Genomic DNA, 26225 nt, shown 5'->3' on the forward strand with positions numbered 1-26225 from the left:
TTGAGCACTACTGTTTACATATTGTATGATGTAAAATTGACTTTTTAATGGTGTTCTAGTTAGCACATCTTCCCCACAGTTCTGAGGTTTTGGATTCAAATCTCAGCATTGGAGTTTGCATGATCTGAGATATTGAATTGAATCGCCTTCTATAGTACACAAAATGATCATCACCTTTCTCTCAGAGCAAGGCTCCAAGAATATCACTGTACAAAACTCTACTTAACAGAACAATGTCCAAATGTCAGCATACGATATGAAACCCATCAGGATATTGTGACCAAAGAATAACTTTACAAAACTCTGCAAGGTAAGAAGCTCCTAGAAAGGGAAAACATTGTAAATTGAGTATGCACCAAAATAACTGTGTGCGAAAGTTAATGAATGGCAATTATGGTTTTAATTACATCATAATTGTGTTACCTTGAGGCCTCCGTTTGTCGTTTTGTGTACTCCTGAGCCAGCCAGTGAGCGTCATCCCGACTGCGGAGCACATCAAATCACTTACAGCGTAACTTTCGACAAAACAGCACTTTTAATGCTGTAAAATGAAAAATGCTCTTCATATTGGGTCTGAAAAGACACAGGTGACTCGAATGATCAGACACAAACAATGTACAGCAGAAAGGATAGATATATGAGAGACCAATAATCTGGGTTATTATACCTTTGGAATTTTCATTTTAGTTAGTTTTTATTTCATTTTGAGTTTTTGTTTTTTAAATTTAGTGAGTTTTAATTAGTTTTCAGGGTGGTTCTATTAGTTTTAGTTAGTTTCAGTATTAGTTTTGTTTTTTTAATGTGCATTAATTGTGCGCAGAGGAGGCAAATCCAGATTCAGAAAGTAAAAACTCTGCCACAGTTTGGCTTTAGCCATTGATGCTAGCTAGCTAGCTAGTTCTTTAGCAGGTAAATGAGCACCATGGGAGCTAGCCAGCTAGACCTGAATTTGTCACCTCTGCTTGTGCGCAATATTTAATAAACACTATGGTAAAATGAGAAAAGCAACTCATCTCTTACCTAGCGCTGCATTTCGTTCATCTGAAAGTGCTTTTCTATTGGCTGCTGCTAGATGACGTCACTTCTGTGTGCCACTTTCAAACGTCCTTATTCCGGTTAAATAAATCTACTTAAAATCACATTTAAATTCATCCCCAGAGGCTCATGCATTAAATTAATTACCAACTAAAACAAAATATTTTTTTTCTATAATTATAGTTAGTTTTGTAAACACAAATAGTAGTTTCAGATAGTTTTAGTTATTTTTTTAAAAAAGCATTTTCGTTTTTATTTTATTTCGTCTTATTTCTTGTTGAGTAGTAGGTAGTAAGAATTACTGTAGATCTAAAAGCAGCAGTTTGGGGCTGAAGAGACAACACTGGGTCAGTATGAAGAAGGGTAAGATTAATAAAGCAGATCCAAAAGCAAGAGCAAAAGCTCAGGTGTGAAGAGACCCATGAGAAGAACCAAAATTTGAGGCAGAAATGTGAAAAATCTAAACTAGGTCTGCTCTTAAAAGACTACTAACATCTGCTTTTGGTTCTGAAGTGATAACTTGATTGTTGTGAAATGTTTCCGGATGAATGTTATGTTTAAAGCACCACTCAAAGTGTCTGTTGTGGTTTCTCACACTGGCTTAAGCAGACCATATGGCTATCACTCAATCACAAAAGAGGAAATTTCTCGTTGAGCAATATACACAACAGCTGTTGCCACGGTAATGTGACAAACAAAACCATAAAGCCGAAAAAAAACTTACCGGTTGGAGTTGGTCAGGTAATTGATCAAGTCCTTCAACTTTGTCCGTCTGGCCGCTGGTCACCATGAACTTCTTCAGGTGCGTGAAGTGTTTGGTCTTGACTAGCTTGGCGTGTTGACCGTGTTGCACCATGTACACCAACACGGTCTCTCTGATCTGAAAGGTCAGAAAAAGACGTGATACAGTATTTGTGTTTTGTTATCCACAAATTCTCCTATTCATGTTTTCCTGTGGAATCTATTCTCCTTTATTCGCTGAAAAACTCACCTATCCACATTTTTTTTTCAATTCAATTCATCATTTTAATTTCATTCTTTAAAAGAAAAAAGAAATGAAAGGGGACAGAAAGAAGTAAAACTTGTGATATCTGCCCCTAATCAACACCAAAAAAATTATCAACACAAAATAAATGACAGCAAACAGTGAAGACGCTTTTAAAGTAACAATTAAACAAAATCTTTCAATAGCATGTCCTTGTGCTAAATAAATATTTTCCAGGAATTGTGCTTTAATACATTTTAAAAAAATGCAAATAGAAGAGATGATTTAATTTTATAATCCAGATTATTCCACACATCGACACTTTGAGTTGAAATACTGAAAGGAATAAATGCAATTCCATTTAATTTCAGTAGTAAAAATTTATTTAACGTAGCCTACAGTAAATTGAGTTACGAACTTGGTCAAGGAACCCAGTAAACTTTAAAGTTCTTCATCATGTCGAGTCTGAAGTGCATTTTCCCCTAAATCGAATCATCTTTAATTAAATTTATTTTGAGTATAAGAGTAACATTGGAATTTGAGTTTTAAATTACAGAACATTAAACGATTTTGGTATTTTCGTTTAAGACTATCAAAATAGGCAATAAGAAAAAACATTTAGGGGTGAGGATCGCTATTCACTGAACAACTGCGTCTCTATGATGTTTTCTGAATATTACAAGCTAAATAACAATAATGCTCTTATCGCATGTCTTCACCGCATGAGAATCTTCTCGCCATCGGGCCAGTTCACAGCTTAGTTTCCTCTTTCACAGCTTTACTCACTCAGGAGATGAATTTGCACAAGCCGTCAAGTGTTCATCAAAAACAACACCCGTCACTTGTTGCTCAATAGTAACTTCCCTTAAAGAATACAAATACAATTGAATAAAAATAACAATGAGGCGACAAACTCACCTGTGAGGGAATACCGGCAAATTCTCCCGTGTTCATGAGCTCCTCTTCCTGCTCCAGTACAGTGATTGGGTCATGCATGGAAAGAAAGCCCTGCGCACACACCAAGCAGCGATTTCAACAATAGGAATGGATTGACCAGATTAACAGTAAATTTAGATGGTCCGGTCTGATGAGAACTTTGTGATACAATAGCAATAAAGCTAATCTGAATCTGATAGTAACAATAGCTTTAGGTCGGACCACAAGAGAAATAGGAAAGGTGACGGAATCTGTATCGGCCAATCTCGCTCATGGATGATCGATATCGAAATCGGCAGCATAAAATTCTGATCGGAACACTTTTACTCGTTGTACTTGACATGCTCACCTGAACCTGCTGAATTTTTTTGCTGGCACAAGGGATGAGCAGGAGCGTTCCCAGGGCAAAGGCCAGTAGATTGAACTGGGCGAAGCCTTTGGCGATTCCTATCAACTCCATGTTTAACAACAGCGGACACCTTGCGGATCAATGCAAAAGAAATCAATCCAAATTAACATCCACAATGGTATGTATGCAGTATATAAAGACAAGAAGTAAGTGTACTTTAGAAGGAGAACAAAGTTTCTGTAGAATGTTGCCCGTTGATCCACACTCAACGGTAAAGAAGCTGAAACCAAAACAGGATTTATGTACATTACTATTCTACGCTAGCATTCTAATAGTAGAGTAGAAGTTTTAAGAAAATACATAATGAAAGTAACATCTATGCTCCTTTACATCAGCCTGTCTATGGCATTTTGGATTATATGGCATGAACCAACATGACATTACCTGAGACAAAAGGTGCTAGTAGCATACTCTTCCAGGCCCTGGAAAAACTAGAAATCTGGAAATAAGAGAAAGAAAAAACCATGAAGTTTGTCAGATGTTGTTTATTATTTTTATTTTTGTTTTGAAACACTACCTCCCAAAGAGCTGGCACAGCAACCACCGTTTCCAGCACCTTTTGGAGATCGTTAATCTGGGAATAGAGGAGCATATGTTTTATTTTCCTGTACATTCATTTTAACAGGGCATATGTGATGCTGATCAAATAATTTTTTGTGTATTGTGTGTTGAGTATTTCCCCAAAGTAATACACAACTCATTTTCCAGCCAATAAAAAAAAAAAAGAAAAGAAAAAAAGTACAAGGCAACTAATCAGAGCTAAGCGTGGTTGGTTCTGAAGAGATGCAAGACTAACAAGAGATCCAAGAGCAGAAAGTCATGTCTACAGAGATACAGGTGAGAGAGACAGAAAAAAAACAGTAGGAAGATAACCAAAAGTCGTAGATTGGGTCTGAGGAGACAGATGAGGCAAAAAATAAAGGAGGAAGATTACACAAGATTACTATAATCAGACCGAAGAGGAAGGGGTCAGGTGTGAAGAGAAAGCGAGACTAAAAATTGGACCCAAATGTAGTAAAACTGGGTCTGACGACAGACAGGCAAAATGAATAATTGGACCATAAAATTTTTGCGGATCTCAATGTGCAGCACTTTGGAAACGCTTGTTTATAAAATGTGCTATAGAAATAAAGTGGATTGGATTGGATAGAAAATAGTTGGTTGGGTCTGAAAGACAGGTGAGCCTTGTAATAAGAAGTGAAGGCACAAAGCAAAATCTGAAAAGAAAAAGGTCAGACTTTGTAATAAGACCCGAGAGCAGATTGTTAAACTAAAATCAGACTCAAAAGTACTAGACTGGGTCAGAAAAAATACAAGTGAGACGAATAATAAAACCTTAAAAGTAGATGATCGAATCTGAAGAGACAAGTGAGAATAAAAACCAGATCAAAAAGTAGTAGTACTAGTGAGACACAGATGAAACTAGAAATTAGATATGGGATGCGCTTTGGGGGGCTGTGACAAGTGATAAACACACCGGGGAGACCAGTTGTCAGAACAAAAAGTAGTACTGTATTCTGGGTCGCAAGGATATGCAGGTGAGACTAAAAATCAGGCCGAGAAGTTGTAGATGAAAAGACACATTTGACTACTGCTATTATGATAGTAGTGATGAAAAAATAAAAAAATAAAAAAAATAATAAAAAGTAGTGATGATTATAATGACTGACCAAGTTGAAGCAGAGTAATTTCTGAAGAAGACTGTTCCACAGCTGAGGGTCATAAACCTTGTACTCCAGGCATAAGTCTGCCACCAAGCACACCGCCTGAAACCACAAAACCTGATCATAAGTGCTACAATCACCAGGAGTAGGGGTACAGTAAGCAGACTTTCGGGCTCAAGGTCCGCATTTTCATACCAGGCGCAAAGTACCTGTGGCTCGTGGCTGTGATTCTTCCACAGACCTTTGATCAAGCCCTCTTTGGGGCTGCTGAGGAATGACTGCACTGTATAGGGAATGTTCAAAGTCTCCAGTCGGGATACGAAGATGTAGCATTTCAGGTGGTTGCTGTAAATAATATATGAAATTACAATTTCTGTAGAAATCACGTGAGAGTGATGAAGAGATCGCGATGGACTGAAATGTTGGGAAATTTATTCAAAAGGAACATGTATCAGACAATATACAGTGATAAATCATTTTAAATTATAGAGGTACATTTTTAAAATGTCTCCATGAATTTGGGGATTTAGTCATGGAAAATGTAGAATACCGAAACTTTTGGGAATTTGTTGAATTTGATGAATGTATGTCCTAAATTGGGGTTTCTAAGATGTTTTAAATGAGCTGAACATTTTGAAGTTGGAATGGTTTGAATTGGTAAAGAAATATGGGAGGAGGAGCTAAAGATGCAAAATACCTTAGTGAAAATTTGGGAATGTGATCAAAAGTACCCAAGATTTCTCAATGAATTTAATGTTTTTAAGTTGTAAAAGGTTTGAATGATTCGAAGAAGAAGGTCTGTAACTATGCAAAATACAGTATATCTTCATTTGGGAATTTAGTTGTGAAACTGGGGGAATGTGTTTAATAGTTCTGTGAATGTTGGAATGGAAAATAAAAAAATAAAATGTTTTGGTGCAGCAAGTGTGAATGTTCTTCCTTTCCTTTTCAGACTAATAATTATAAATCTTTTTTGGGTAGATTTAATTTTGTGTGTTTTCATGACCGCATGCTAGAAATAAACTCCAACGTTCTCCATCATTATCAAAAAGAAAAACAGTGAATCAGCTTACTCCAGTTCCGCCCTTGGGATCTTCAACTGGGCCTCCAATGTGTCCGCATCGGCGAGACGGACGAGGCAAAGGAGCGCTCGGGCTCGATGGCATAAGGTGAGACGAGGGCCGGATTTGCTGAGAGGCTACAGGTGGGAGAACGTAAGACCGCAGTGGATGCATTTCTCCCACCGCAATGAAAGACTCACCCAAGTCTCAGCAGACAAGATAGAGATGAGAAGGCACACGGCATTGGCTGTGGGTTGAGACTGCAGCATGTGCACCACCCTGACAGCAACGAATAATATGGCAATGGTCAGTCTTACAAGAGGCAGGTTCCTCATAGGTCATTTTTTTTAAATACTTCATTTTAAATGTCATTGAAATCGTTCATTTCCTAAATGGAAGACACATTCTGAATGTTGCATTTCCCTAAAAAGAAAATATTAAATTTGAAATACTGGTAATTTTAAATGTACCACTATTTAAAGTTATTCATTTCATCAAAAGAAAACAACTACAGTATTGATATTTCACTTTCCTAAAAAGAAGAGATTTAAGCTAGCTAAGATAGCATGAAATATATATATTTTTTATTTGAAATAAAATTACAATCCTTAATTCCCCCAAAGTAAGACTGACACATTATTAATGATACACTTTCCTAAAAAGAAAAGTGCAATTTTAGGTGCATACTCACCATACATAATGACACTTACCTCATTAAGTCTGGGTCATCCTTGAAGTCGCTGATGCATTCCTGGTGGCCCTTTCGAGGCAGAAGTTAAAAATAGCAGAAAAAGAAGAAATAAAGAATTTCATGACAGAACAACATAAGAGAATACGTACAGTTTGTCAGCTGAATGCAAACGAACCTTAGCCAGCACAGGACCCGTTTTGCAGATCCACTTTTCCAGCAGCGCGTTGTGGATTTTCAAAAGATCCACTTGGTTGATGGTGGCAATTTCCTTCACCACAGCGTGTATGTCTGAAATGACACGAACATGACCGTTACATATTATTGAATATTTGGTGTCTTATATTAAATACCAATTTAAAAAACAACATTTATTCCCTAAAAAGAAGTCAAACTAGCGTATTGCATTGAGTTTCCTAAAAAGAAGTCATATGACATTCAATACTAGCATTTAACATTTTGTTTTTATTGTATGCATTGTTTAAGTTTTTTTTTTTTATCATTGGAAAATTTACTGTTAGAGATTTGCAGTTTTTTGTTTCATTTTAAATGTCAAATTACTTAATTTCCTAAAAACATAATTTAATTACTAGTGTAATTTAAAGTGATGTATCAAGTATTTTATGTTTTTAAATGGCATTAAAAATAAAGAATTTGTGAAAGACAAACTATTGACATTGAACTTTCCCCATAAAAAAAAATCAAGCTGTTATATATTATTAAATATTTTATATTTAATTTTACCTGTCATTAAACTACTCCATTTACTAATAACACAACAAACTATTACTGTTGAGATTTATAAAAAAAAAAAAAAAGTCATGTATCAAGTATTTTGTTGGGCTATATTTGACGAAAGCATGTCACACCTTAGTTTGAACTATTTAAAATGGTGAAAAAAAGTTGCATATACTGTTGACGCACCAGGATATGTTTGCCCTCCCGAGTCCCTGAAGCGCCGTTCCACGCTGCTGTGCTCGTAGAGGACTGTAATGAGTTTGTCCGGAGCCCCGCTGAGCTTGAGGTGCTCGGGTGTGTTGAGCTGAGTGGGCATCAAGGCGCTTTCGGTGGCCGAGCGCATGAGCTGCATCTGCAGCTTGGATTGGAAGGCCTCCCCTCGGATCCGTGTTGCATCCTGCAGGGTCCCAAAACCATCAGTCACGGACCGACTCAGCAGTTGGAAACCTTTTGCGAAGATATACCCACATCAAGGTTTGGATCACCAAGCCATGATTTTCCAATGGCCAAGCAAAACCGAATTGACTGCGTCTTCTCATAGCCTGCAGACAAGGTGAAAGTTTATCTGCATGTTGACCAAAACTGACCAACCACACGTGCGAGTCAAACCTGGAGGCAGCTCCTGGGTGATCTTGTGGGCCGTGGCAGCCGCCCATTCCAAGTTCTTGATGCAGCAGATGTACGTCATGACGGTCATAGCCACTTTCTGGATATCCTTCTTCTTGCCTGGAACCTGAGCCCTCTTCCTTTGCTCCAGGACAAGGGGCTTCATCTTTGTATCAAACACGTGATTTACTGCCAACATGTAGAGCTTGTCCAGGCTCACCTGGCAGGCAGAGAGCGGTGGATGTTTATTTTTTATTTATTTTACACTGGACTGAGTTTGGGGTTGGCCTTTAGACCCACGTGGAGTACCTTCATCAGTTTGCTGATTAGAAGAAGAGTTGGGAAGGTCTCCTCATTGAGCTCCGGAGCTTAAAACACATGAAACAGAGAGGGACTTATTTACCATAATGTATGTGTACAGTGATCCCCCCACTTTAACAATGGTGCATTTTCTTGCGGAAGAAAAATGAATTGAATCAATTTTGGAATTGGGTTGTAATGTAACAAACTGCCTTGTGTTGGCTTAGTGGGATACAGTTAACAGCAGTGCCAATAGAAATGGAGACATATTGGATTTTGTTGGTACTGCATCTCATTCCATTGTGCAGCTACAGTATATTACGGTTACGAGTGACTCACATATGATCTTCCAGTAGTGTTTGTTCTGCAAGAGCAGGTGGAAAGGCAACCTGACTGCGTCCAAGGGGTTGGGTGGCAGGCTGTTCTCCAGAATGTATGTGTGCTCCACATCCGACGGGGGAGCCAGACGCTTGTAGGACTTCAAGTGCTGCAGGAGGCCAATTGCCTACGGTCCACATTAACAAGGAATCATAACAATAATAATAATAAAAATATGAATAAAACAACATAACATTCAATTTATATGGCGCCGTTTTACAGAATAAATGTTAAATAAAAAAATAACAATATATTTTTATTATTTTTTTACCTGACTAACAGAAAAGCCTGCAACAATTTCATCGGCAGCCAGTAACACCTCGAGCACCACCTCGATCCTCTCGTAGTTGTATGGACTGAGCTGAGTGACAAAAAGTGAAGTCAATTAATGGAGGCGCATGCATGCAAAACATTGTGAAGAAGATAGAAGTGCCCACTAAAATAGCAAAAATATCAATACATTTGCGCATTAATACTGCACACAGCGGACCAAGTTTTGCTTTTTTAAATCGTTCCCACTGGGAAGAGAGAATATATGCCTTTAAGAATTTTGGTATGCTTTGTTTGTATATGTTGCTGCATAATGTGTGGTAAAGTAGCAGTTTCTTGAAGGTTTGTAATTACGTAACATCTATGATCATTTACGGTAGCCTATCAATGGCGTTTCACATTCTATTTAGCATTAAGCTAGCAGATGTTCGATACACAAAATTATATGGTTTAGCAGAACATTTTGCTTTCTTACTCATTCACTCCCAGTCATTTTCACTAAAGCAACTCCCTTCGCTCCCAGCTGTTTTACTAGATTTTGACTGATTTCGCAAGGCCCACAGAATATTGTGCTCTATTACTGTAAAAACGAAAAGAAAGATTAGAGTCTCTTCTTTCATCAGGGAGAAAAAAAAGTAAATTTCTATCTGTCTCAGTTTTGCAGCAATTAGCATTAGCACTAAGTTTCATCATTATTCACAAATCTGTTTAAAACTGTGGGGGAAACAGCTTTTTGCAACATGGTCCTGGTTGATCTGTTATACTCTGCTTCCACCTGCTGGCCGTTTTTGTAATAACTACCATTGCTTCAACCATTCTCTTCAGTGCAGAGGCTGCATCAAAGCCTTCTGTATGCTCAAACATAAAAAAACCCAGCATAAATAAGTTTTTGAGACACTGGTAATATTTAAAAGAGAACGTATTTATAAGTTTTTTGGGAGCAATTGAGTTATAAATAACATGAAAAAAGTCATGGATTTTCATTGTCACCTATCGCATGTGCATCTAACATACCCTCACGATAAACAGAGGTTCCCTGTGTTCCCAAACCTTAAAAATGGCAGCTGACAGACTGCTGATGAGCTCCCGAGTTTGATGTAACTTGGGGATGATGCCCTGGACCTGCTCTAGTGCGTTTGCATAGTGGAGGGCTTGTGCGTCGTCTATGTCTGCCTCCTCTTGGAGCAGTACGGTGGTAACATACTGGTTGATGACGCTGTCGCTGTCCAGACCGTACGTGCTGAAAATTAAAAGGAGGAAGTTACTTGGAGCACAAGAAAGCAGAGCTTGCTGAACTCCAGACTGGAGATTTTAGAGACCTGCAGTACTGGAGGATGATGTCTGGAGTGATCCTCTTACTCTTCACTAGAACAGGGATCAACGTGCTCTTCAACTCTGGTTGCTGATGAAACACAGGTTGGATGGAGATCTGCAAAAGACAAAAGATGATCAAATAAAAACTTTTGGATGTCCGACCCGCCAGTGTTTTACTTTTGTAATACTTCGGGGTTAGGGACCAAGCTCTTATTCGACGAGTGAAGTTTCACTGTACCTCTATTTCGGCAAGCTTGATGCCCCATTCGGCATCAGTGATGACTGAGAGAAACTTTTTCTTTTCGTCAGCGTGACTGTACAAGGTGCAAAGCTCTGCCCCGATCCTGGCCACAGCCTGAAAAACAACAAGCCATGATTACAACTGCGATCATCATTACAAGTCAATGTAGTTGTGAAAATACGCATTTGGCGAACCAGAATTCTCTCATAGTTTTGCCACGTGTTGTCGATAACCTTCCACAGGATTTTAAAGACCTCTTCCTTTGAGAGGAGCGTGCACAGCCCGATGGCCAAATCGCAATCCACCATCCTCCAGTTGAACACCTACGGTACATCAAAGACAGCCGTTTAAACTGAGGCGGTAGAGTATGCATTTTGCATGAATTTAGCTGTCCTATGTTTCGCCCTGGCCACACCACTGAAACATTTCTGGGTACGCCCCTGGCCACCTGCCCCTTCTTAAAATGAAACGTGGCCCTTGTGCACAAAAGTTTGCAGAGATTTAGACCAATGGAAAATCCAGTACAGTGGGGCTCTCACTTTATTGAGCAGAGCCACAGCAATGGAGCTCAGGGACGAGGTGGTGATCTTGTGCAGCTCGTTCAATGACATGTTGTACTTTCTCAGCTCTTGAGCGTCGTAAAGCTGAAAAAAGTGGCAGAAGGATTATAAATTTTATATAGTGCATAGGTTGAAGGTAGCCAAGTTGCTGTATAGGTAGGAAGATAGCTAGGTAAAAAAATCGGTAGTATATATGGATGAAGTAATTAAATAGCTACAGCAGATGGGGCAACGTGAGGGTATGTACAGTAGATACGGACGTAAATAATTAGAGAGAGAGTATTATTGTGGATCGCAGCTCACTACCTGTGCACTAATCTTCGGGTCCATGATGTTGGAGGTGATGTGCTGCAAGCAACTGCCGTAGGAGTTGACCAGCACCCTAAGAGCCAACTCCAGCTGACTGCACTCCTGTAACATCTGCAACATGCTGAGCAGAGGACTCAGCAGGGGCCGCAAATAGTTGAAACCTGCATCAAGGACCAAACCACGGTTACAAGTCAAGTGGAATGGTGGTATGGTGTGATCATGACACATTTACAGACACGCGGAAAATGGGAACGCTGGCTGTACCCACCGCCTTTAAAAGAGCAGTAAGAAAGGCAGGAACAGTCCAGGGGGTACAGTTTGGTATCTGCAATCATGAGGAACAAGATATGGCACTCAATAACATCCAAAGTAATCACTAATCCTTATTTATTGACATTCTCAGTTGAAGTTTACTAGCAGACTAATCATAAAACAAGGATAACTTTATTAAAAACAACCACATAGTTTTGCCATACAACAGTCTTACTAAAAATTAAAAAAAAGCCACAGATGGGCTAACAATGGTGTCCCAATGGAAAGTCTTAAAACTCACAGGCATATATTATTTATCCTGTTCGAAGAATGACAAATATTACTTTAGTATTGTGTTGTCATGTCCACCCGAATAAGTAGCACGATGTCCATTGAATTTAGTCATATAAAATGTGGCTAAAACTGTTTATATTCCATTTAATTATTACGGAATGTTTTTATAAAGTACAATATTACAGAGTGCTATTTTTCTTATTTATCACAAATAATGTCTCTTATGTTGGGGGGGGCTGGAACAGATTAAGATCAATTTTATTAATTTCAACAGGGAAAGATGAGTTTCGACTCGAGTGTGGTCACAGAACCAATCAAACTCAAAGCACCACTGTAAATACAATGATTTACCTTGAGAGACAGGTATCAAGCAGTCAGTGATTTCATACTGGACAGGTAACACGGACACTGGGTCCAATACAATGCAGTCTTCATTAAAAACGTCTTGGAAACACCACTGAGATGATGGATCTTTCTCTGGGTCCACGGCCAAATCCTGTGTCCAACAAACCAAACATGTTACTTTCGCGCACACTATAACATTAATTTCTCTTGTTGAATTGAAGTTGACTGATTGTTAGCCCAATAGCATATTTGAAAAAAAGAGTGTATCATTAAAAAAATCCATCCATCCATCCATTTTCTGTACCGCTTGTCCTCACAAGGGTCGCGGGGGTTGCTGGAGCCTATCCCAGCTGGCTTCGGGCAGTAGGCGGGGTACACCCTGAACTGGTTGCCAGCCAATCGCAGGGATTAAAAAAATCAAAAAATCAAAATAACATGCTGACCTTGGCTACGTAACCGTAGTTGTCCGATAATTGGCACTGGTGGTAGATATCCATGGCGAGCCGTGTTGACTTGCAAAGCTCCAAACAATCTAGCATCAAGTCTGTAATCATGTTAATACGGCATATGACCGACAAACAATATAGTATACAAAATACAGTGAACCCACATCCATATTCATATCCATCATACACTTATTTACAAATTCTGCCAGACAACTCCAGGTGTTTACCCGAGTGGCACACAGTGATGGCCTGGCAAGCGAGGTGGTAGATGACGGCTGGCAAGTCCGTGTTGTCAGGCAGTACCATGGGCACGTCGGCTTCCAACATACGGCACAGTGTTTTGGCGGCGGTGAACAGCACCTTGCCAGTACCCGTGTTGCAGTGGTGTTCATAGAGCTCGCTGAAGGCAAATGCAAAAGGAGACATAGGGAGCTAAAATTAACTTGAAACCGAGTTTTTTTTTTAATGAATAAAACAGATCCACCATGAGGAGCATAAAGGAAGCTGTAGGGAAGACTGTAGAGTAGACAAATTGCAAATTGAGAAGGGGAAACGTCAGTGTGACCAAATTAGATAGCACAGTGTACAGAAAGATGATACTGTTTTGTTTTTATTATTGAACTACAGCATAATCAAATTTCTTAAATAATTATATGTAATGTGTATAATCTCAGTGCTATTTTGTAACACATATATATATATTATAAATATAAAGATGGAGATTCTCAAACAATAGTATTAGTAGTAGTATAGTATGCAACAAAAACAAAGTGAATACAAATAGTTGTTTTTTTCAATTTAGGAAATGAACAATTAATATTTGAAATTTTAAAAAAAATTGAAAAATATGGGGGAAAAGAAAAATGTTTATTTTGCCAATAAATGAAAGAATCTCAAAAAGAGATACAAAAAGAAGAAAGAAATAATACAAAATACTAACATTTAATAATATATATATAAAACATAAAAAAAAAATTGGGTTAGAAAGAAAGAACAACATTAATAACTAGTAGTAGTAGATATACGTAACAAGTTTAATGACATTCAAAAAACATTACATCAGTTAATAAATAATCTTTTCAAAATAAAGCTCAACATTAAATTTTTGTAATAACATTTAAAATTAAACAAAAAATACACAAAGGGATTTTATTTTTTATATCATACCTGAGTATCGGCAGGGCTTTCTGGACATTGCCCGTCTCCAGAGCTCGCAGGGCCAGGTCAGACCACAGTTCCTGCTTACTGCGCTGCAGCAACCGACCCAGGCGACGTAGGCCGGCCTCGGTGGAGACAGTTGTGGATGGCCGAGAGTCGTGCGTGCGCTCGTGTGCAGCGATGTGACGCTCCCGGATCCGTTTCTGGATCTTGGGGTCTTCGTAGTTGGCCGGGGTGAAGAAGATATCGAAATCCTCCTGAAGAAAAGCAAGAGCAGGATGATTGCTTTAATTAAAATTATTTTGAGTTTTATTATTGTAACATTGGGTGTGTGGCGTTAACCTGTAGTTGGGCGATGGCCTTGAACATGTGGAGATTGTTTTCACACTCCATGCTTTTAAGAGCGTCATCTGCAGGTGACATGAAAGCAGATGTGATGAAAAACACATGCACTCGTATATTCTTTTCATTAATTTCTCGCTCTCTTATCTTCACTTTCAGGCAAAAACCTATTATAGTCCAAATTTGGTGAGTCCCTAAGTCAACTTCTAATGTGATTTGATTCAAAGCAAACAATAAATAAATACAAACATTAAAAAAATATATATTAAAAAAAATGCATATTTCAGTAGAAACCAGAAATGCATTATTACTTTTCCAGGCGAACGTCATTTGACCATGATCACTACATTTTTTAATGCACCTGTAATTCGGTGCTTCAGTACTATTAAAAAAAAAAAAATCCCTGTTGTCTAACAAGGAGCTGAATGGCAAAATTCACAACAGGTGTTTGAAAATGATGAAAAGTCCAAGGATGTATACTTCAATGCCAGTACCATTTTTATTTCAGAACTGAGAAAATTGGTGCTTACGTTTGTGTATGACATGCTGGTATTTCAGTGCCTCCACCATCACCGGCGCAATGACCATCTTCTCTTTCTTGTGCTAGTACAGACAAGCAAATTAGCTCAACTTCTTAAGTACAGTAAAAAAAAAAAAAAAGTATATATAATATGTAATATTTGATTTTGTGCTCTTTCTGTAAAGCCCAAAAGGTGTTGCAAAAACACCCTGCTCTTTGTCAGTGAGTACTTTGAAGTCAGCACAGCAGTAGCTAGCGCCGGCCACTGCTCAGTAGTCTGCCGGCTTGGTAGCAAAAAGCAGCATGGTGGACAAATTCAGTACGTAAGTTGTTGATGAGTTATATAATGTACACCACTATGTGTTTACCATGCATAGAACCTATTAATATGCATTGTATGAATACAGAAATCTACTGCACATTGAATAATTTTGATTGCACGTGCGAAAAGGAATTATAAAAATTTTAGGGCAGGGCATCTGTTTTTGGAAAACATTGCTATTCGTAGCTCTTGGTCACTAACTGCTGCGAACAGAGAGGGTTCAACTGTATGTTCTGGAGTCTTAACTGACGTCATCAGACATGTGGTCTTTGTCCTCCAGTTTCAGCATAGCCCAGGATGTGAGACGCTCCATCACACAGGCGACCTCTTCGCAAGGCAAACTCTTCAGCATGGTGACACAAGCATCGCTCTGCCAAAAATAATAAGAATTGTTGCAGCCATGAAACAAAACAAAAACAAAACAACGGCATATAGAAACACTTACCTGGCCGTGGCTAATTAGACGGATGAGATACAAGTAATTGATTTGCGACGTTGAAAGTTTGTACGCTTCTGCCAGAGCCATGGCATCCTGCAGGCACGTTGGAGAGTCCTGCTTCAAGATGTACCGAACTATTGCCTGCAAAACAGAAGACATCAGGTGATATTAGAAATTAACATTAATTCAGTGCACCCCTATGGAGGACCAAAACTGCCAAAATTAAAAATAAATAAATGAACAAATAAATAAATAAAAGTGGGGGGGAACGGATATAACAAATATAAAATTCCAAAATGTAATTAAAAAAATAACTATGAATTGAAATAAAAACAACAAAAATATGTATACACATTAATAAATAAATAAAAGTAAAAATAAATATATAAATAGATTTAAATATCAATAAATAGATAAAAATGCTCTGCTCTCACATTTACTTATTTAATGCTGCAGATGCTCCGTCAGGACGAAATGTTATTCAAATGAATGAATCTCATTTTTGTTGTTGTTTTTATTTCCTTTTTATATATTTTTTTTATTTAATTTTTTAATTTAATTTTTTTCATCCGTTTTTATTTTCACTGTTATTTATTTATTTAGTTAGTCATTTATTTATTATTTATTTTGGCAGTTTTAGTCCTCCATACTACATTAAAGTATTTTAACTGCAATAATTTTTTTCATGGTTATTTAAAATAGACAGAAAATTCTGGATGTAGTGGTGTGTTAAGTGTAGCCACGTTGAAAAAGTATGGGGGGGTTAAATCTGCCAAAAAAACATTGTTTTTAAATGGTCTTAAGATCAGCGTTTCAGTGCATTTTACCATAACTTGACTTGGGCTTGAGTAGTTGTAACTGCGGACCCCGTAACTCCGCAGAAGTTTGCGGATTTCCATCAGACAGTAGCTCTCCTTTAAAAGCTCCTGCCTGGATTAGAGCCAAAAGCAACAGTGAGGATTTTGAAAACAACAATAATTCAACCATGGCTAAATTAGTTTTAAATGCCCATCCATTGGAACATTAGTGATGACATACTTTGGTCCGTCCATCTCCAGGTACTGCTGAACCAGCTCCTCCACCACATTGCTCCAGGGGAAGACCGCTTTCTGCATGATCTCCAACACAGCATCCACCTTCAGCTGTATTAAATAGTTTCCACAGGGCATATATTACATACTTACATTATGAATCCATTGGAGAATTTACTGCTAGGATCTTACAAAAATGTTAATGTTTCATTTTAAAACAACATTAAAATCGGTCATTGCACTTGGTTTACTCTTCCTAAAAGGAAAGTTGAATATGAGCTGTTATACATGTATATTATTGCATATATTATTTCGTTTATTTGAGAAAGTTTCCAATATTGTTGAACTTATTGGAAGCACTGTTTTGATTTATGTCATTACTTTAATACTTAAATCGGCTTGAACTTTTTTTTCAAGGAATGAGATGTCATGTCATTGATATTTGCTCTGTTGATGTTCATATACACTGCTTAATCAAATGAAGGACAATTAATTTTCAGTGGTGTGCTGCTTTAAAATGTCACTGCAAATGGTGAACTAATGTGTGTAACGTGACTTACATCCATATCCGCCATGCATCCCAGCACCGCCACTGCTTTGGCTTCCCATGATGTGAAAAGTGTTGTGGTTTGCGAGCTGCACCGTTCAAGCATATCCTAGTATAAAAAGAATAGAGATTAAAAAAAACAAAAAAAACAGATGAAGGTACTTTTTATCAAGGTTAGACTATGATTGTGTTATTACCGTAATGTACTGCAGAAGCAGCTCATCCAAAGGAATGTCATGCTCCTCAGCGTAAGGCAGGATGTTGTTTTCCACTGTGGCAGTGACCAGCTCCGGAGCTGCAACTTTATCCAGCATGAGGAACGCAACGCTACGCACCTTTCCCTGATAGTTATATTTGATACAGTCCCAACATTACACAAGGAGAGATCACTTTACAATAATTCAGCCATTCAGCAGTCTAAGTGCTCTTCAACTTTTCCCCTGGGGTGTGTTAGCAGTACAGTATTACAATTAGACAATGAAACACAAACCTTCTCAAAGATTGAAAGTGAAAGTCTGCAGTTGTATTTTGTGTGGAGGTCCAGTAACTGACGGAGGTTCAACACCAGGACCCTTAGGTTCTCCACTTCTTCCGAGCCGTAATTGTCATCCTGAGAAAGGAAACACAAAAGGGCAGATGAGGTGTACGGCATTTTTCATTTATTTTATGATGTCGATCGCAAATTCAAATGTGGCCCTAGGTTTAGGTTTTCCCACACTTGTGGGCGCTGGAATAGAATGTAAAAAACTAACTTACAGATTTCCTCCATGACCATAAAGATGGCAGTCCGAGCTCCGCCAAGGTCAGTCCGTTCTGTGGCCAAGTGCCCTGAAAAAGCAAATTTTCTTTTTCCCCAATTCCGAACGTCAAGTGTGAGATTGCAGAGCAAACTTGTTCCTCTACCTTTTCCATCAGCTCCAGATTGCGTGCCCTCTGCTCAATCCATTTCGCCAGGATTCTCTGAAGGCGAGAAAAAACGGATTAACTCTAATTTTTTTCCCTGTTTTATACGTGAGGAGCTATACTACCTGTCCTGGAGGAAGCACTCTCCGGACAAACGGAAGAAACACTGTCTTGAACCAGGGACACAGGTCTCGGGATGGCAGATCTTCTGGAATGGCATCCAGGACAGCTACAAGGTTGCTCTCGTCAAAGCTGCTTGCAATCTGGCCCTTTGAAAAGCAAACAAAACCACAACAAATCATACCTCACCCTTTTCAGTACTCGTTTGTCTGATAGTTCAATTAACATGCACTAATTGGTATGACGTTATATCTAAAAAAAAATACAGGTTCATTCCTGTAAGAGTCAGATTTTTTTTTAAACTAAAGTTTTATCTCAATTGTATACAACTTTTTTTTCTTGCAAGATCAAAACTAATCAGATTTTTGTCCCCCCAAATATACGACTTAATTTTCATAACACTGCAACTTTTTCTTGAAACAATGACATTTTTTTAACTAGACTTTTGAACCAAAAATATATTTTTTTCTTAAAATACAAGACAATAGTATCAAGATTTATCATAAAACTACAACTGTCAAAACTGCACGACTTTTCCCCCAAAAAATATATAAATCTTAACATAATTGTTTTTACCAATAAATTTAATTATTTTGATTTATAAGATTACAACTTTTATACCACTTTTTTTCTCTACATTAAACACAACTATTTATATACTATTTTCTTGCTCTTTGTATTTGAATATTCTAGTGTACAACTATTCTGATAAGAGTGTGATTTTTTTAACTATATACATTTTTTTTTATTAAATAAAAAAACATCCTTGCAGGATTATTTTTCTCAAAACGTATTTTTTAGATCTCCAAAATATACGATTTCCTTCCTTGAGAATAAAACAAATTTTTCCGTTACCTCATATTTCAGCCAAAGGAGTTGAGCGCCCCACATGTCTCCATCTCTCAGGTGGCTCAGAATGTCTCCTAACATGTCCGTGCTGTTCAGGAACTCAATCCAGGCGATACCGCTGTGTTACCAGAAACATTCAACAATCACTGCAGAAGAAATACCTCAATGCTGTAGATTTTACTACAAAACACAAGAGTGTACTTGAATTTGTCCTGGCCGTGAAGGCTGCAGAATGTCGCCAGTCTGGCTAAGGCCTCGTGGATCTGCAAATTTGAGCAACGCGTGGCGGCGTAGCTCAGCATCTTCTCCGCCGTGTCGAAGGTCGGCCATGGAGCCTTGAGGCAGTAATCTACCACAAACTTCTCATCCTGGACCGCAATGGTGAAAAGTACAAAGACTTTGTTACTGTTTCTTTTTCCCTGTATTTCTACTTTACTCAAGGATTTTTTTTTTTTTAATGAATTTGTACTCTTACTCACTCAATTTGAAAACCTTTACTTTCTACTGTAATGATGCTGCTCACCTCTTAACTGGAGTATGTAATTTGTATTTTATTATCCTATTCTGACCTCCTTCAACTCACTGCCTGCCTGTGCACTTTAGAGTCTAGATTCTGCTATTTTCTGACCACCTCACACTCTGCACATTAGACAAGCTCCCTTACTGTCCATGTTTAAAGAGCACAAAGACTCTTGACACCACTGCATGCATGCGTGCAAAAAAACAACAACACCCTAATTAGCCTTGTTGAGTGATTTTGCTTGTGTGTTGTATTTTTTCATCTTTCTCTCAACTCAACGGCACTCACAGCGATCTTCTTCAGGTTAATTCTGGCCTCCTCCACAATTTCGGACCACACGTCTTGCCCGTAGCCACCCACTGACGCAGAGGCCAGCTCCTCCAGCACAAAGGCCAGTTTCACCTTGTAAACCAGCTGAACAGAAATCAGCAAATTTCAATTAGAGTAGTGTCTCCAAAACTTTATTGAACCAAGGCACATATTTCTATTTTCTACACAAGAAAACATATCACGGCACAACACCAAAATGTCACAAAAGTTTGATATGTAGGTTATTTGGACGTTACACATACTAGAGGAGAAACTACTGTAATTCATATATTTAATGTTACAAGTGTTGAGGGATTATTATTATGCCAAAAACCGGAATTGGCCTCAGGAGGACACAACTAATTTACTAAACACTCCCATTCAAATAAAAGTGAAATCTTAAAAATAAAAAAATAAAATAAAAATTAAAAAACAACAACCACAACTTTTTCCAAATATACATTCATAAGAAAAAAACATACCTGTAAAATTTGGTGAATTTTTAGTAGGAAAGCTTTCAAAATAGCAAACATACCTCTAAATCCAGTTCAAAAAGAGCGGCAAACTTTTCAGCCTCTTCAAATCTGTGTTTGTGAAGAAGTCTGCTCAGCCTGGTGGAAGAGAGATCCCAGTGAGCCACAATCAAATTCATTAATGGGCAAATATGGCAGGGCCATACAAAAAATAAAAGGAAAAAAAAGACCTACCTGTTTTCAGGCAAAGCTTCTGTCAGGCATCGGGCGACGATAGAGGAAACACATTGCCCTTGACTGCTGCAGCCACAATAGAGGAAACGTACGGTATGACTTAGCTCTAGCCACAGTTTTGTTAGTGCAGTGATTCCCAACCAGTGTGCAGCGAGAAAATATCCAATGTCAATTATTTGGATGAAAATGTACTTAATTTCTATTTTAAATGTTTTTTATTTATCATTGCCAACCACATACAGTATAGTAGCAGGGCAAACAATAATGATTTTCCACTAGATTACAGAAGGTTCTGTGTATCCACTTTTTGTGAATTGTTTTCCTAAATGGTGCGCCGTGAGATTTTTGCTCAATAAAGGTTGGCAAACACTACGCTAGTGAATATCACGACAAAACATTACCTTTCAGAAGTGGTAGGAATCCCTTCTACAAAATAAATGGTGTCCTGAAACCGAAAGCACAACACATTGACAAGTGTAGATATGCCTGAAACAAAAGTAAGTTGAGTTTCATAAAGTCAAACATTTGACAGTGGGTCACATTATATCCAAAATTTACAATGTGAAAATGATTTCAAAACTGTGATCCAATGAAACAAGCGCAGACTCGTCACCATGCTTATTTTTGCCTGGACCAGGCAGGACACTGAGAAGACATCCAGGCAGTAGCAAACTGTCATGGAGGGCAAACATCGAATCCTTAGTAAGTTGATCTAAAAATACAAATAAATGCATTGTGAAGTTGAGCATGTTGAGCAAGTTGGAAGTTGAAGGGACGCTGCTACCTGACTATTGTCTTGCTTCTCCAGGGTGATCATCTTCACACTGCCCTCCGTTTGACTGTAATAAACATCACTGAGTTAACATGGCCGCCATCAAAAGCGTCATTGGGCTTTTCGGGTAACGTTTTAGGAGGACTCTCAAATGCACTGGAGACTTAACAGGTTAAATTCAGTTCACTGAAAAACTTTTCAAGGCACATGTCCCACTGAGCGCGATTCATGAGTGGACTAATAATTTCAAAGGTTGTCCACTTCTATGACTTTCTGTGACTCCTCTAGTCTCTGTTACAACCCGCAGATGACATTAAACTCAGTGGCCACTTCTGCCTACTTGAAGCTTTGCTAGTGTCACAGAATGATATCAACAGGTTGTTCCAAAGATACAGGGAGACTGGAAGAGTCACAGAAAGGAATAAAAGTGGACGTCGTTGGAAATTAGGATAAATAAATAATTTTGTTTTCAGCTCCTTGTCCGAGACCAGCAAAGCACTGAATCAATAACCGTGAACAAATGAAGATATATAGGGAAGGTCCAAAATTAAGTTTACTTGTAAAGGTTACAGTGCAGTTCAGGTTTATTCTGGACTTTCACCTAAAAGCCCAACATCCCAAGCTCTTTGGCAGTAGTGGAATCGTATTTACCCTTCCGCTAAGGCCACAGATCCGCATTCGGTGATTATTTCAAAGTCGAGAAGAGTGACATTGGGCCAGATGTGAACCATGACCAGGAAATGCACATCCCAAAGACTTAGGACTTCCTGGAAGACACAAAGTAAGGCAAAGATTTTAAATATCTTTGAGAGCTTATTTTCTTCCAAATTTAAAGTAGGTCTTATGTGTCCAAATAACATGTCTGTGACATACTTTCCTCAAAATTAGTTTTAGAGAACTTTCCTTTTATCTGCCCAAACTGCTGCTTGTTGTGACATTTGCTGCCTCCATAAGTAGCACAAAAAAATGACTCAAGACAAGACCAAAAAAAAATTCAATGATTTTATTTCTTTTTTTACACTGAATGGGTGGGAAGGCACTCGAAAGACTCAACTACTAAAGACATTTTAAGTCATGCCAATAAACTCACCTCTGTGTCGAGAATGTACAGAAAATTTCCCATCACCACCATTTTCTTTACACCTTTAAAATGGAATAACAAGAAGAAAAAAATAATGAATACTTTTTATTTTAAGTTGTACAGAAACTATAAAGCACATATGGGCCGCTTACATCTTTGTCAAATTGGTGCAAAATATCAAGGTTATATTACATGTCAAAATATTGTATTTTTCCTCACCTGGTATCAAACTATTGTGCATAGATTGAGCGAGACACATCTTGGACTGATGAGGGTCGAAGGTCCAGTGAGTAACTGCATGCTTCTTGTCTCCCTGTTGAGTTACAACAACAGAGTAGAGCGGTGACATATTGGACAAGACCGCTGCCGGTCTGCGGCATCAGGAAAACTGTTTAGTAGCTTGTGGCTCGTGCCTCTCATCACAGCAATGAAGTGGGCCGTGTTTATAACAACAGTCTCTATGGCTCACCCCGATCAATAAATGGATCTCATTGGCCAAAGTGAAGGTGACTGCGCTGCTGCAACTTTTGTTGTGGTACATCTCGGTGGAGCAGAAGTCGATCTTGATGACACTCTGAAGCTGCATTAACACCAAACAGAGTCCTTAGTTTTTCTTCAATAATTATGCAATTACGTGTAAAGAAAAACTTTGCTCACCTCTTTTAAAGTTTCCATGTCCATATTTTCAATAGCTGGTACAAAAAGAAAAAAGAGTCCCACATTAAAGTGACTTGGAGATGGTTACGTTTTTACATTGCTGTGTCTACCTGTTTTGATTCGGGCCAAATTAAGATTGGTGATGTGGAAGAAGCCATCCTTTATGACAATAAACACGTGGTACAGGCCTGTAGATTAAAAAAAAAAATAGAACCCCAAAATTAAAGGTTTGGTTGATGTACTAATATTGTACTGCACCATGAACAATGACACGAGGATCGGCGATGGATTCATTTACATTAACAACATGAATACTAACAGAGTGGATCGAGTTAAAAAAAAAATTGCAACTTCTAACACCTGTAGTGATTATGTTTATTTTTAACTGACTAGGAGGATTAATTCCTGTGAAGAAACAGAGAAGATTTATTTCCCGTTATTCAAAACAGGACATTATTTCAAAATGACAGTGCAGCAAATGCAAAAAAATAAATTAATTATGATTCATTAATGGTTGGCTGGGCGATATGGCTGAAATATAAAACCATTCACGACCCCCCCCCCCCCCGTCATTCTGAACAAATAAAATTTTAATCGAAGAAATAAACCCAACAAACATTTATTTAAAGGTTTTCCTTTATTCAAACATAAATCCTGTGCAAAATTATGTATACTCATTTTAAATCAGTTTTAACGTAAACTCAACATTCATAACTAGTGCATAACTTGCTTAAATGCCACAATAAAGTAGTAGGAGATAACTATTGTAAACATGTCTTGTAAACCATCCATCCAGCATTTTTACCTGGTGACACCTTGTTTTCCTCTGTAACAAGAGCACAATATGTTTTCTTGTCGCCGCTGCTTGGTTTGACGACCAAAGCCTGTTCAAAACATAACACATTAGTGAAAACCATCATGTATCTTAAAGGAGATTTTTTTTTCCCACACTGTAAAAAAGTTGGTGTTATATTAACGTATATAAAAAATACACTAAACAGTATGTCGGACCCGACCTATATTGATTTTTTTTGGTATTTTTCTATTATCTACCTATACGCACTGCTTTGCTGTTAGTGTACAAATATTTTGTTGTTTAAAAGGTTAACACAACGACTCCAATGCTAATTGTTAGCACCATTGTATTTGTATAAAAAAAAAACTGTTAAAGAGTCACCTTCCTTTACATAATATAATCACTTTGAATTCATAATATTATCCAACAACGTGGAGGGAAAAAAAGTCATACTTTGGTGAGGAGTATTTTCTTGAGTGGAACAAAGATCAAGTGCAGGTTTCCATTTCTCTCACACACCAGCACAAATTGTCCCTCCAAGCACACATCGATGGCATCCACGTCACTTTCTAATGTAACAAGGGGGAAAAAATAACAGAAAGCATTTTTTTTTTTTTTACACAAAACCCTAAATGTGTTTTGAAATGTGAAGAACTTGGAAGTCAAACAGCATCACCGTATGGGTGGACAAAAACAGAGGGTTTCACGGTATCAGAAAATGATTACAATAGAATAACACCGTCAAGACACCATGTGCCAGATGCAACAAAATAATCCAGAAAATTATGACAGTCTCCATGAAATGAAGAGCTGTTGTGATTTCATACCAAAGTGAAGCAGCAGCAGAACGCTTTGGCAACTCTGATCAAAGAGGACGACAGTCTTGTCAGCGACAAGAATACTCCAGTTACTTCCATTGATGGCATACAGTAGAGGGTCTGACTGCACCTGCAAGGGAAAATAAGATTTTGGTGCCTCTTATAGCTAAATGAAGGTGACTAAATATTTCACAACAGCTACAATAGTAAACATAATGTCCAATACAGGAGGTTTTCGGTTTACAGTCCCAACATACGACATTTCAAGTGGCGCTTACTGTATTTCCTTGTTTTTATTTTAAATTCATGGTCTCAGAGTGTTTTTTTTTTTTTAATCTGCTGTTTTGGCATACATTTGTGAAGCTATTCCAAGTTCTTATTTAAAAGAATTGTTTGATGTTGTCACCTACAAGAATGATTCGTGGCTAAATTGTTGTGTTATGCCAGCTTAAAAAGAAAAAATATCTTATTATTATTATTATAATTTACTCTTCACATGGAAGGGACGGAAGGCTCTGCCACTACTTGCCACCCTATAAAACGACAGTCGGGAGGGACGAAATAGAACCGTTTATGTTGGAACGGTAAAGTCGCCGTAGGAACTTCTCGTCGTCGTAAACAGAGGACCCCCTGTCCAGTCTTTTACCTCGCTGGAGGACACCTTGACCAGTGTGTCCACCTGGTACAGGCTACTGCCATTCTTCTCCGCTGACACACTGCCAGTACCAAAGCGGACAGTGCCAGAATCGTCGTTGACCAAAAGCTCCACGTCCTTCCACATCGCCACGCCTGTTTGGGAAGCTAACACACAATAAGCAATATAGTTTGTTCACTTAATCTCATAATTCCGCCATAAAATATTTGGAGCGTCCATCTTGGATAGTTTAACTGGCTAACTCGTAAAAAAATTAACCGTGGCTTTGTAGACATCAACTTTACAATTTGGCGGGCAGTGGCGAATGGCGATGACGCACTACTACGAATATTCTCTAACTTTTGTCTTTCGGGTACACTTTCCGCCTGAGACTTTTACAAATTTTAACGTTGAGTCCAAAGAGACGATACCCAAACACAATTGTAACCTTTATCTATCATTAACCACATTTAAAAAATAAAATAAAAATCTGTAGTTACACATTAATGATGTAAGTTGTGAAGAGGTTTTGCCTGGAGAACGAAAAAAGGGTAAAAATTACAATGACACATTGAATATGGTGGACGCGCTGACATATCCCGGTGAGACGGCGAGCCCACGCCGGAAGTCAAAGCGGCATATTGCTGTTGTCAAAACTAAATTTTGAGTTTCAAAATGTAGTATTAGGGCAACATTATCAAGAAATATTCTACTTTTACTCTTTAAATTTACTTTAACACAAATATAAAACTAACATTTTAAATAAACGACTGTTTTAACCTGATTTGGGCCGTTTAGATTCAAGTTTTAAACGACTACACTTTTAGTTTGAAATGACTGAACAACGTGTGGAATGTTTGGTGGGACGG

General features: G+C 38.1%; 1 protein-coding gene across 1 annotated transcript; it reads right to left on the reverse strand.

Annotated features, from left to right (window-relative positions):
• kntc1 (kinetochore associated 1) lies at window positions 1–25662 on the reverse strand. Its single transcript, XM_086076778.1, is given in 62 exon segments — window positions 1–321; window positions 424–483; window positions 1760–1794; window positions 1796–1915; window positions 2939–3028; window positions 3306–3435; window positions 3522–3585; window positions 3750–3804; window positions 3883–3939; window positions 5036–5131; window positions 5239–5374; window positions 6103–6227; window positions 6291–6369; window positions 6801–6850; window positions 6957–7069; window positions 7703–7913; window positions 7985–8058; window positions 8126–8342; window positions 8432–8490; window positions 8762–8927; window positions 9072–9161; window positions 10121–10310; window positions 10390–10499; window positions 10623–10739; window positions 10820–10948; window positions 11165–11269; window positions 11492–11655; window positions 11763–11819; window positions 12392–12536; window positions 12829–12929; window positions 13059–13231; window positions 13999–14246; window positions 14332–14399; window positions 14862–14934; window positions 15424–15543; window positions 15619–15753; window positions 16440–16542; window positions 16651–16754; window positions 17204–17299; window positions 17388–17531; window positions 17681–17800; window positions 17947–18018; window positions 18094–18150; window positions 18219–18362; window positions 19069–19180; window positions 19264–19430; window positions 19871–19996; window positions 20427–20502; window positions 20599–20664; window positions 21000–21043; window positions 21212–21310; window positions 21383–21437; window positions 22022–22137; window positions 22461–22513; window positions 22671–22764; window positions 22921–23031; window positions 23109–23143; window positions 23219–23296; window positions 23914–23992; window positions 24358–24473; window positions 24732–24852; window positions 25369–25662. Coding segments are annotated over 62 exon segments (6513 nt in total). The 5' UTR covers window positions 25504–25662; the 3' UTR covers window positions 1–293.
• Between the last annotated feature and the right edge of the window lie 563 nt (window positions 25663–26225).

This window comes from Leptonotus elevatus, chromosome 5 (assembly GCF_054856555.1).
Source record: "Leptonotus elevatus isolate MCC_2025b chromosome 5, RoL_Lele_1.0, whole genome shotgun sequence".
Lineage (NCBI taxonomy): Eukaryota > Metazoa > Chordata > Actinopteri > Syngnathiformes > Syngnathidae > Leptonotus > Leptonotus elevatus.